General features: G+C 44.0%; 1 protein-coding gene across 1 annotated transcript in view; it reads right to left on the bottom strand.

Annotated features, from left to right (window-relative positions):
- Positions 1 to 13,633, bottom strand: part of LOC119436777 (zinc finger CCHC domain-containing protein 7-like) — a 41,386-nt gene that overhangs the window by 18,325 nt on the left and 9,428 nt on the right. The window contains exons 3-4 of the mRNA XM_037703766.2: positions 4,887 to 5,048; positions 2,713 to 2,748 (exon numbers count right to left, since the gene is read on the bottom strand). Of these exons, the coding sequence (XP_037559694.1) occupies positions 2,713 to 2,748; positions 4,887 to 5,048 (198 nt within the window). The remainder of the gene's footprint in view (positions 1 to 2,712; positions 2,749 to 4,886; positions 5,049 to 13,633) is intronic.

The following is a 13,633-nucleotide window of genomic DNA, read 5'->3' as shown; positions in this document are numbered from 1 at the left end:
AACGCTCCCACCCGCACATGCCTGCCCACGAGCAGTGGCGCCGCTGCGGTGGCGCAGAGAACTAGGTGCATCACACCGGTTTCGGGCAATGTGGCAGGCCGCACCTCGTGCGTTCCATCAATCGGCCGTGCTCTGAGCCCACGCAGCAATGTATACAAGACGCATGGTGGCGCCAGTTCCATAACGTTCTACGGGCACCGCCGCTGGCATTTCCCTCCTCCTCTCCAACGCCGCCACCGCACTTGCCCTCAATATACTGCGCTGCTGCTGACATTTCCCTCCTCCTCCCCAGCGCCAATGTTGCCCTTTCCCTCAATGTCCTCTGGCATTAAGCATGAGGGGCAGCATGGGATGCTGGCCTGATGAGCAGTGTTGGAGCCAGCTGTGGAAGTAGACGAACTCGTGAGCAGTGTCACGAGCGCGAGGCGAGCAAGCTCCCTTTTTCTGTACCTCACAGCAATCTTGAAACATGGAGATTTAAGGCTTTCGCCTTAAAAAAAGACAACAATGTTGCTTTTTTCTTTAACCATAGTTTTTGCCTTAAGAGTCATTAAATTAGCACAGTACATACCTAACAAGGGAACAAAACATGCACATTTTATCAGTGCACCCAGCAGTTTGACACATACAATTGGACAATATGAGAGCCCCCAAAACTGGGAGTCAGAAGTTCATCTTCAGCACTGGCATCTCACAGCAGCTTTTCAACATCACCATCAGCTCCAGATCACTTATCTGAGCATTGCAGAGAGAGCTTCACCAGTTGCTATGTCATGTACATGTCAGTCTGTAGAGGCTTTACTTATCATGAAGGCCCCTTGGCAGCCATGTTTTAATGTCACAGATGTTTGTACTAACGCCTCATTTCATGTTGCTATGGCTATGTCTTAGCAAAAGTTCTACTGTCTACCAAAGCGATGTTTTGAGTGAACAAAACAAACTTTTCTGGACAGCTGCAGTGTAACACAATGCATATCTATAAAATGAATAACATCACCAACCCAAACTGGTTTATTACCCCCAATGTTTCAGGACAAGCTCGGCTCCTCCAGGGATTAAACAATGAATGGCAAGCAGTGCAGCTTTATAGAAGATCTTGATAATAGGGGGAGGGGGTTTCATGTAGGCTGGTAAGCTTGTTTTTCTGGTATGAATGACAGTCAAGGAAGATGAAATGTGTCAAGGTATCATTATAAGATTCTACGTGCTGACTGCCAAGCAACCAAAACTATGGAAATTTTAATTGAAAAAATCAATCAGCATAATAACGTCGGAACCTTTGCTCAAGAACACAGTGCTGCCATGGAACATTTGAAAGATGCCGACCATAAAATTGCTTTCGAAAAAATTGAAAGCCTGCAAACAGAGACCAATCGTGATAAAAGACTGTTACTGGACTTGCGGCACTTCCAGAACATTCGAACAACTTCCATCTTTTCGAGGGCAACCTCCCTGCTGTATATTTGTCTTTTCACCACAGCAGAGTAGAAAGAAGCAGCATACAACAGTATCTTCTACAGCATCGCCAACTCTAATCCCACACATCCCTTCCCCTCTCCTTTCATCTCCCTAGGCACTCATTCCTACCAGAAAAACAAGCTTACCAGCTTACATAAAAACCATTCCCTCTACTATCAAGATTTTCTATAAAGTTGTGCAGCTTGCCATTTGTCATTAAACTTCAAGAGAAGCAGCCGAGTTGCCCCAAAAATATGACAAAATAAACTTTAGTTTTTGGTTGGAGACGTTCCTCACTTAAAAATTATCCCACCGGACAGGTAATTCTGTCATAACGTATGGCTCCCAATATGCATGGCTCCCAAAGCATATCTAATTAAGTAGACAGCATTTTCTGAGTATGGCAGAATTTTTAGCAATGCCTTTTCTTTATAAGACCTCTTTAAAGGGGGTATGACGTGACAGCTTCGACTCTTCAATTTGTTTTTTTTTTTTTCGCGTTAAATGAAGATCCTAGACCTCTGAACCCTACAATAAATAGTGGCAAGCCTGAGAGTACCCTATTTAATTTCACAAAATAGCTTTTCTACAGCCAGTATCGGTTTCATTTCCTAGGAGGACACTGTGTCGTGACGTCATAACACAGTATGTGGTCACGTGGGAGCAGGACATTGCGACGTTTTGCCACTCATTCCGGCTTACTCAGTCGCATCGTATGCCGCTACTCATTGTGAGGGCCTATGTAGCAGCATAGCGGACGCCTGAGCCAGCCTGAGCCAGGTGTAAAAATGTCACAAAGTCCTGCTTTCACATGACCACATACTACGTCACGATGTCACGACACAGTAGAAACGAAACCAAAACAGGCTGTAGAAAAGTTATTATATTACCTTATTTAGGGTGCTCCAAGGCTTTCAAGTGTTTTTTCTAGGATTTAGAGGTCTAGGACCTTCATTTAAAGCAACAAAAAGAAGACTTCAAAATATCATGTTGGCACCCATTTTAAGTCCAAGTGAACTTCACCTGGAATTTTAAATTAGAGGCCATATTTTCATACAATCTATTTCATTTTTTATAATTTTTGCTCTTGTCGTTGGTTTGGATGTTGCTGCACCCCCATTATTGCTGAAGTCGGCCACTTCATCACTTTTCTTAACATGCGATGCATGATAAGAAAAAAAAAAAAAGGAATAGAATGCAACAAAATACAGTGAGATGAGGCATATTTTAATAAATCAAAGCTCATACACTTACCGTCATGTGGTACCGCCGCCACAAGTCCGGACAAAGCTGCAACGAATCATACAATGTAAGAGCTTTGCTGGAGCAAAATTTGCACCACACACATGCACGCGCATGCCGCTGGCATTTTAATGTGAAAAAAAGAACAGACAATCAATAATTTGTTTGATGCATATGTTCTGTGTGATCCACAACTGGCACTCTGATTCACAAGTTACTTAAAAGTATATGAGCTCTTCATTCAGTAGTAGATGTTTCCATTATGTGAAAACATTTTACTGAACCCAGACCTAAACTTGACCAGTGGCACTTGCAAGCACAAGGGATGGCTGGTAGTTTTTACGAAGTGATTAGGAGGCAAGTAAAAGGTCCCAAGGTTGAGAATGAGGCTTAAAGATGACAAAATTGGGGGTATTTTTCATCTTTGTGTCTGGCACATGTTCAGGCTGCTTAAGTTTTATCTACTAGCCTTTTTAGTTCCAAATTAAGAAGTTATGTTAGGTAACACTTACATATTTCTAGCCATGGTGCTGGACGCAGAGTAAGATTATTTAAGCCTACAGAATCAACAATTCAAGTTGTCCCAGCCATATGGGTACACACCCCTACCAAAGCCTAACCTTGTACATGCTCCTACAATTTGGCCTTCCTAACAAAACAAACTTTTAATCAGTGCTGGGCAGATACTACATGTAGCTTAGATACCATCTTAAATACTCTTTGGGTATCTTGTATCTGCATCATGATACATCAGGCAAGACAAGTATCAGTATATCCAATACATGAAAGAATGTATCGTGTATCTTAAGATGCAAGATACTGCTATCGCAACACCACCGTGCGAAACTATAAACGACGGCTGAGCTCTACTTTTCAAGCTGATACTGCTGCCACTAAGCCACCTGAATAAACTAAAGGCAGCGACATTCTTTGATCTTTCCACCAGAGCCCTCCAGCGAGGGCAGGCGATGAGGTCTGCACGTCCCCATTGGTGGAGCAGAGTCACGTGGTGGCGCTCGCGCTATCTCCACAAAAACAAGCATGCGAACGTCTGCGCGCAGCTGACATTTAGTTTTGTTCATTTTTTGTTTTTACAGACAAGGTAAAACTCCACAGCGGTATATGCACCATCGTGCAGAGGCTTCTTATTGACGTTCTTGTAATTAAATGGCAACCCGCTAGCTGGTCGACAAGCAAAGCAGCGACTCCCATCGATTACAAAAGCGACAAGAAAACACAGCTGACAAAGCAGCGTATAAAGAGATTTCATGTTAAGCAGCTAAAGCAACCCCAATAAATTGTTTTGGAATGAAAATATTATACTTTGAGCAAGAAAGACAAAAATGTTCAGATATCAACAGACATTTCATTGAAATGAAGCAAGGTTGGTCGGAGTTATGAAATTTCCAAGCAAACATTTTTGTGCATACCTGTTTGCTGCTAGATTATATAGATCTATAATAAGAAATTTGCTAATGTATACAAGTATCTAAGATAGAAATGAAAAGTATCATATAGGATCAATAATTGCGATACTTATCTTGTATCCATATTTTAAGTACCTGTTGCCCGAGTATCTTGTATCGCAGTATCATGATACAATTGCAAAGTATTTTGCCCAGCCCTGCTGGTAATGCAGCAATGCAGAAGAATATGCATACTACTAAACAGTGCATGTGTCCATCTTGAGTCATTGTTTTTGCATACAATTTGGCACTGACAGTGGCTTGCACGTGACATATCTCATTGAGATAACTGGTGGGTCATGGCACTCCAGAAGCACTGAGAGATGATGATGTGAAGAATACATGACATAGCACAGCGTCCTGACATTTTATTCTTGTGTCCTCATCTCTGAGCCCTGCTCATGTGCATGTCACACATGCAATTTGTACATCTATTTTTGTGATGCCTTTTTGATGCCTATTTTGTGATGCCTTTGCACCATCACACGAAGTGCCACAACTTCTTGTTCCCTGATGGTGCTTGTTATAAACAAGAGCGGCTTTTCATGCTTATGTTCTTGCTACCATTTTCAGAAGCAAAGCAAGCTGCATCTTCACATTGAAATGTTATGGCTAAAGGAAACACTTGGAACTGCAGGCATGCTGCGGTAGCTACATCATTAGTCAGAACACACTCCCAAAGTGGAAGACGCAGAAAAGACAACATGACAGAGCACTTACACTATTAGGGTGGCCCTTGGTGTTACATATGGTGCATGAAGGCAAAAAAGTCTCTTTGCACTCGGCCAGTGTGTGCCCTTGCTCATAGCAACGAGAGCACATCCGTTGGGGACACCGCGCGCCATCATGACCCAAGTCTGAGCAGTAGTAGCACACTTTGAACTGCAAGGCAAACCACGGTATTACAACTTCACTGTGTGCCCCACACTGTGCTAGCTTCAAAGATAAGGGCATGAATTAACAGTGAAACAACTTGGCATTACAGCTAAATGAGGATGCGCCACCACAGTATGTTATCAGCAAGACGTTTTGAGTGTGGCAATGCCAAACATGACATTGTGTGTAAGCAGTCCATGGTCATCTTCAAGTGTATAATACACTTGAGGTACCTTTGTAGAGCATCACGTATGGAGGTGGTGGAGGAGAACAACAAGCAAATAGTAACAACTACTGCTAAAAAATAATACACTCATCTGCACACCACTTGACAAATACAAGACAATTAATGAGAACATAAAAGAAGCAGGTGCTAATAAGCAAAAAAGATAATTAACAAATCCGGGTAGGCTACTATACAAAAGTAGGCACAGCTGAGCCAGTTGGTGGGGTAACATGAAACAGAAGAGAAACACAGCGCACAGTTTTTGTTACCTCTCCTCTCTGTGTTCATCTTTAGCACTGTTTCACCATCATACTATACAAAATTAAACGTTGGGTGAGTTGGTGTAAATTTGCCTTGTGAAATGTGTCTGCAGCTACCCGACTACAAACAGGCTACTATCGTTTGGTGTAATAATCATCACTTTGGAGGGAAATACTAGCTGAGGCATATTATGCAGAAAAGTAAAAAAGAAGTCTCTCGTATCTAGATGATTCCTGACCCCCCCCCCCTCTTCCCCCCACCCCCCCGTTACTGTTCAGACTGAAACTAACTTACCACATGCTGACAGCACTTGTCATAGCATTGGTCTCCTGTTATTATCAGAAAAAGTACTGACAGATCTTGCTATTACTTGAATGAATTAGACATGACTCACTATTTTCTGCAATTCTGATGTATTCTGCATCAGTTTCTTAGACATCCATTGTATAGTATGCACACATGATCAGTGGTGGCACTGTGTTACGTTTCTTTTTTTTTTTGCATTGATGTCCTGAGAGCTTACATGATTGGCTTGTGTGCACATGAAAGCAATGTTCACTGACAATAGCTCTTGATTTATGATATTCAGCAGATGTCCTGCTGCTTTTTTGTTGTCACCTCCCTTCGTGAGGGCTTTCACAAGATGGCTAACAAAAATTATTGTTAATTATGCACTTTAATTCACCGTAAGAAATGACCCATAATGAAAAAAAAAAACAAACTGTGCATGCAGTGCCAGTAGCTCGGCATCAATAGACAATTTCATGAGTTTTGCCGTAAAGCAAGCTGGCTGCTGGAAGCCAACTATAGTAAGAAGCGTTTGTTCGCACTATGACAATGAAAAAGCAGGAAGGTGAGAATAAAAATATTCAATTACAGGAGTGGGGTTGAGGTACACACCCAACTTGGAAAAATCCACAATGGCATTCTCCTCAAAGTTGCCCCGAATTCAAATACAGCGGGAAAATGTTGAGGACTACAGCCATCATGCTAATGCATGTGGTAAAATTGGTTTATTACGCAAGAGAAAATGCAATGTACGAGTGCGAGAAGCTGTTTGGCCTGTGCAGGGTTCGTACAGACTTCTAAGGCAAAAATTCAAGGATATTCCAGGACTTTCCAGGACCTGTCACAGGTTTTTCAAGGACTCAAAGTGGCATCCAAAGTAGGATTTCTTTACTCTAACATTTCCAAAAATGACTAGTTTTATTGCACTTACAATAAATAAATGTATATCACAATTATAATAAAAATGTCTAGCCTTGATAACTTCTCAATATCACAACACAAAATGAATGCTTACAACAGCGGCTAAGATTTCTCCGGTATAGGCTGGGTAAAGTTCACCAAAAAATATTCAAAACATTCAGCATAGGGTTATTGCACTAAAATAAAAAAAAAACAAATGTATACCACAATGATGTTAATAATGTTTAGCCTTGATCAGTTTGCAAGTTCACAACAATGCCAAAAAAAGTTCACAAAACACAATGAATGCTCCCAACAGCTACTCTGACTTCTCCAGTATTAACTGAGCAAGCTTACCGCACATTTCCAAACCATTCGGTGTAGTCTTGCTACACATCCATTATATTATAACAAATAGATGTATACTGCAATTCTGTCATGTCATGTCTTGTCATTTTGTCATGCCTTGTCTTGATCATTTCTCAAGTCCGCTATATTAAAAGTTAACACAATGAACACTCAACAGCTGCTCAGGTTCTGCAGCATTAGCTGGGTTGGTTCATCAAACATTTCCAAAACATTCAGCATACCACATTTTCTGGTGTATAAGATGCGTATTTTTCTTAATTTTTCGTGGGTGCGTCTTATAAAACGGTGCGACCTATGTACGGTTTTTTTTTTTCTTGTGGAAAAACTGCCGTCAAAATGGGATCCGATGTTATGGTCACGCGAGGCGCGCTGGTTGACTTAATTGCTACGGGTTCTGTGCGCGCTATCGAGGTGCCGGGTTCTCGTGATCAAGTTTGGACCTGAGCGCCGCGCGAGAAGGATGGTGCAGCAATGCAAGCGGCGGTAGGCCGACCGCGAGTCGATCAACCGCGAAGTCATCGCATCTGCAGATCGCTGTCAAGATACGGCATGCGCCGCTGCGCAAATTACGCAGTTGCTCCGAGAGTACAGGCAGCCCCCCCCCCCCCCCTCCTCCCTCCCGGGCTGCCTTCCCGCTTTCCTCCCTTGTGCGCGATTCGGCTCACCGTCGCACGCTTTCACTTGCACATAATACAGCATACGGCGCGCGGGGATGATGTTATCGCCTTTGGACTTTATACGGAGCATCGCGGCAACCACGACGGCAGAAATGCGCCTGGATTGGAAATATATGGCACCCATACGCTTGCGCGTGACCCGCGTTCAAGGAGCGAAACGTCACTGTAACTTTTTTAAACCGCTTACCGAAAGAACAGGTGCGTCTTGTACACCCGAGTGACTTATACGCGTTTTGTTTTTGTTTTTTCGGAAAAACTGCCGTTTTGAGGGGGGTTCGTCTTATACAAAGGTAAGAATTATAGAACAGAAAATATGGTAATGTTATTGCACTTATAGTATGATAAATAATATTATAACAAACCTCCACCCAAAGGCACTGAGCATCAGTGGTAAAGTTGCTCTCCACTATAGCTCTTTTTAGCTTCAATAGCTTCACCTCGCGCGCAAGAGTGAAAGTGACGCAAGCCAGACCGACGTGTGAGGAGTGAAACGAACGATAGATAGGGTGAGGAAAGCAGCGTATAAACCCTCCCAGCCGAGCCAGCACCGAAGCGCGGCACGGGTCTCTCGCTCTGTTCGCGGTTTGACGCGGTGAAGCCTTTTATTTTTTACGTGCAGTTCTGCAAAACGGAACCATGTGTGCTCGCGCCGGCGTATTGTTTCTGAAATGGGGAGCTCCACGCCGGATCTACCACAGAAAGGAGGTCACAATGTCGTTATCAGAGTGCATTTCTCACGAAATTCCAGGATTTTCAAGGAAGGAAAAAAATTCCAGGACTTTCAAGGGCCTTGAAAACGCACTTTTCAATTTCAAGGGTTTTCAAGGATTTCAAGGACCTGTACGCACCACACCCTGCCTGTGGCACTTTATGGTGTTATCAAAACCAGATTACAAGCTTTGAGGCCATAGTACGTGCAAGAAAAAGAAAAACCGGTACAACTTCCAAACTTGTGCTCACTGCAAATCAACGATGAAAATATAAAGTGCCTTACACCCGCACTTACGCCTTACACCTGCACTGCTGTGCACACTATGGGGACGCTCGACTCTCTCGCATCCCCTGATGTCCTTTTAGCAGCACGGCTCTTGTGTTTCCTGGAATTTGGCTTCCCTGCTGTAGCACGTGCAGCAGTACAAAAGATGGCGCGTGATCTGCTGATAACGTCACCTGACGACGGGGATACTCGGGTGCAAAGGGAAGTAGCCTCCTCGCTGGCTACAGAAACTCAACTCGACTCGACGGGGCGCTTCGAGGAAACATTCCTCAGACTCCCTTTCGTTCCTTCGTATGCATCTCCGTTCACGAGACTTCACCCACGAACAGCTTAGGGAACGTATTCTGTGATGATCACTTTCGGCGATAGTATTGCCTCGGCAACAGTATCGCCATCAGGCGCGTGCTAATTGGTTGGTTGAGCGAAATCGGATGAGCTGATTTGCTGGTTGAGCACTACGTCACGCGAAGGCGATAGTATCACCAAGGCAATCATCGTGGAGTACGTCCCTAGGTGTTGTTGTCCGGCACGAGGCGAATATAGTCGCTCGATATGCTTCACGGTGAGTCAGACTTTCTTGATTTGTCAGTGCCCATTGGCATGTTCCATTAGTTGTAATTCAGCTAGCTTGCTTACTGTACAGAAGGCACAATAAATGCCCTTTAGTTTGTTTCCACTACTGTGTTGTCGTTCCTTAGTTGCAAGTTTAGTGAACCAAATAGGGGTAGTGGGGCGAGGGAGAGAAGCAGCGCCAACAAGGCGAAATGCACGGAAATCTTCATGCACCGCTTGGTAGTGCCACTGCGCCTTTCACCTGAAGGCGCATCCCCGCCACGCACGTTCGGACAGGCCCCGGCGTGTTTACCGATTGCAGTTGCACGTGCGCATGCGTGGTTTTGTTGGTGGTGCATGCGCGCCGAGTTGGCTGAGTTACTGAATTATGAGATGAGGAGACCTCGGCAAAAGAACTATTGCTTTGCGCCTAGTTGTATGGGTACCAGTCCAGCGGCTGTAATGCCCTCCCCTTGCCAGATCAGTTTCTTATATCACGTTGAACTGTTCGTCATTTTACAACATGGCAAGGAGTGTGGACGGCGCAAATGGCACCCCTAATATCATAAATGCACTTCTCAGCGTGGACGACAAAACTCCCAACATTACTCCAAATAGCGTTGATTAGCTGCTCGCCCAAAGGAGGTTAGAAGAAGCCGAAGACTCTACCCACAGTAGAAGCTCCCCATACCAGCCACTCATCATTAGTAATGGAGAGGAGTGACTCGCAGCTAATATATTATGTAGCAAGCTGATGATGATATATGGGGTTTAACGGCGCAAGGGCCAATAATGGCCAAAGAGCGCCGGGCCAGTGTTAATGAGTTTAAATTGATGCGATGGATTACGAGTGGTGGATATGACGTGGCTGTAAAGGGGCCTAGAATTGTCGCTGTAAAGTGCATAAAATCTACAGGTAATAAGATTATGGGAATGACTAATGGCGTGTGCTATGAACATTGAATATGCATTGCAAATAAATATTACTATTTCCAAAATATGTCCGATGCGAAAATTGGCATGAAGCACTATTGCCTCAACAGAACCCTTGGACATAAAGGCCTGGAGACATGTGCTATACTAAACACTATCGCAACAGCATCCTCTGGCGGGAGGATGTGCTACGAATATCTAGGGCTAATTACATGTAGTACCACGTCATTCAAGAAACCTAGGACTGCTTTGGTATTAAAAATCGGTTCTTTGCCAAGAAACATATTGGGATGGATAGGGATATGGTATCGGTATGCAAGAGGAAAATGTTTCCTTCTCTCTGTTTCGGCTTCCCGGCACTCCAGGAGGACATGGAGGACGGTCAGCCTCTCACCACATCTACCACAGGTTGGTGGTTCATCACCTGTCAACAAAAAACTGTGGGTTCCGTACGTGTGTCCTATTCTCAGCCGACTGAATAGGACGTCAGTTCGCCGTGTTTTCGTTACGGGGGGCCAGAAACCTAACTGTGGTTTAATCAAGTGAAGCTTATTACTTGTTTCAGCATCCCACAAGCGTTGCCAGTGGCTTCGCAGTTTCTTTCGCAGGAAAGGTTTCAGATCTGTTACAGGGACAGCAGCTGTAGGGTTAATAGCGTGTGATGTTATTGACGTAGCCATTCGGTCAGCTAGCACATTACCCTCAATGCTTCTATGGCCAGGCACCCAGCATATAATGACATGCTGGTTACATAAATACGCTTGACAGAGAACGGAATAGAGCTCAGTAAGTACAGGATTTTTTTGTTTACCGAGTGACATCAATGCTTTTACGACACTTAGGGAGTCCGTAAATATAATTGCCTTTTGAAGTTTTGATTTCCTTATATGCTTCACAGCCGACAACAGTGCATGGGCCTCAGCCGTAAAAATACTCGTTTCCGGGTGGAGTACACCGGATTCCGAGAAGGATGGGCCAACGGCTTCATAAGACACCCCGGCATGTGACTTGGAGGCGTCAGTGTAAAGCTCTGTACACGAGTACTTGTATTGAAGCTCTAAGAAATGCATTTTAATGTGTGCCTCTGGTGCGTGTTTAGTGACCTCTACAAACGATGTATCGCAATCTATGAGTTGCCACTGCCACGGCGGTAACAGTTTCACTGGAGCCATAGGACGATGATCAAGCAGCGGAACACCCATTTCCTCACTGAGGTTCCTCACACGCAAGGAGAATGGCTTTCTCGCTGCAGGTCGATTATGGAAGAGTGTGGCAGCAGTAACGTCATTTATGGTTGAATAAGAAGGATGTTCATTGTTTGCTTGTACTTTCAGAAAATATGTGAAACTGCGATATGAACGCTGCAGATGGAGTGACCACTGGTTAGACTCTACATAGAGGCTTTGGATCGGACTTGTTCGGAAAGCACCGGTCGCGAGGCGGATACCCAGATGGTGAACGGGATCTAGTATTTTTAATGCACTTGGCGTTGCAGAATTATAAATTATAGACCCGTAGTCAAGCCGGGAGAGGACAAGACTCCTATACAAGTTAAGCAAACATTTTCGATCACTGCCCCATGTTGTGCGGGACAGAAGTTTTAGAACGTTCATTGTCTTCAGGCATTTTGTCCTCAGATACTTAATATGAGGAATAAATGTAAGCTTGGAATCTAAAATGATTCCTAAAAACTTATGCTCGCTGCTCAAAGAGAGCACATCTCCTTTGATTTGTATACTTGGGACAGGCGTTACGCCTCTCTTGTTTGTAAAGAGTATGCAAGTGCTTTTCTGAGCGTTAACATTAAAACCATTCTCCTCCGCCCATTTGGACAATCTGTTAATTCCCAGCTGTACCTGTCGTTCGCAGATGGCAATATTACATGACTTAAAGGCTATTTGCACATCGTCGACATAAATGGAATAAAACATTGTGCGTGGGATGACTGTACGCAGCGAATTCATTTTTACAATAAATAGTGTGCAGCTAAGCACACCGCCCTGCGGCACACCAGTTTCTTGTGTGAATGACCTAGACAAAGCTCTGCCCACCCTTACGCAAAATGTGCGATTAGTGAGGTAACTTTCGATTGTGTTAAGCATATTGCCACGAACACCCATTGCCGAAAGATCTCGGAGAATTCCAAAGCGCCATGTGGTGTCGTAAGCTTTCTCTAGGTCTAGAAATACAGACAGACAGAACTGCTTATGTATGAAAGCATCTCTAATATATGCCTCAATGCGGACAAGGTGGTCTGTAGTAGACATACCTTCTCGAAAACCACACTGGAAGGTGTCCAAAATTTTGTTATTTTCTAGGAAGCATATTAGGCGCCGGTTTATCATTTTTTCATACAGCTTGCACAGGCAGCTTGTTAGAGCTATTGGCCTGTAGCTGCTGGCCAAGGACGGGTCTTTGCCTTGTTTAAGTATGGGGATGATTATGGCTTCCTTCCATGAAGACGGAATACAGCCAGCCGCCCACATGGCATTAAAAAGAGACAAGAGTGTTTTCAGTGTTTCGGGGTGTAAGTACCTAATCATTTCGTACATGATACGATCCCCACCTGGCGCTGAGTTGTTGCAACAAGCGAGAGATGCTTGAAGCTCAGCTAAAGTAAATGGGGAATTGTAGGCCTCACTCGATGAGCCTTTACGATTTAGGGGCCGCCGCTCTTCGCGTTCTTTGATTCTCAGGAATGTTTCGGTATAGTGCGATGCACATGACACATATTCAAAATGTTCGCCTAGACAATCCGCCTGATCTTCGAGGCTATCACCTTGTGTACTTACTAAGGGTAGGGGATGTGACTCCCGACCTGTTAGTTTATTTACCCGATTCCAGACTTTTCTTTCATCGGTGTACGAATTTATACTGGTGATGTACCTATCCCAACTTTCCCTCTTTGCACGTCGACGTGTTCTCCTACCTTGTGATTTTATCTGTTTGAAATTAATGAGGTTTTCAGCAGTTGGAGAATTGCGAAGCAATCTCCAAGCTTTGTTTTGATTTTTGCGCGCTTTCCGACATTCGTCGTTCCACCATGGGATGCGACGCTTATTAGCTAATCCGCTAGTTTGCTTAATACATTTAGCTGCAGCGCTAATAATGAAACCTGTTAGGTATGCAACAGCGTCTTCTACATTAAAAACAGCAATTTCATCTCCGCCTAAATACGTAAGCTCTCGGAACATTTCCCAGTCGGCCGAGTCCATGTTCCATCGAGGAAAATGTGGCAAGCATGTATCTTGTTTTGTTAAGTTTAGCATAACTGGGAAATGGTCGCTCCCAAAGGGGTTCCTGAGAACAGACCACTCCAGATACGGAATTAGAGTACTCGAGACTATACTTAAATCAATGGCTGAGTATGTGTTATGTGTAACGCTGT

This window comes from Dermacentor silvarum, chromosome 1, assembly GCF_013339745.2.
Source record: "Dermacentor silvarum isolate Dsil-2018 chromosome 1, BIME_Dsil_1.4, whole genome shotgun sequence".
Lineage (NCBI taxonomy): Eukaryota > Metazoa > Arthropoda > Arachnida > Ixodida > Ixodidae > Dermacentor > Dermacentor silvarum.
Note: the sequence above shows the minus strand (reverse complement) of the source record. Positions and strands in the feature narration are given on the sequence as shown.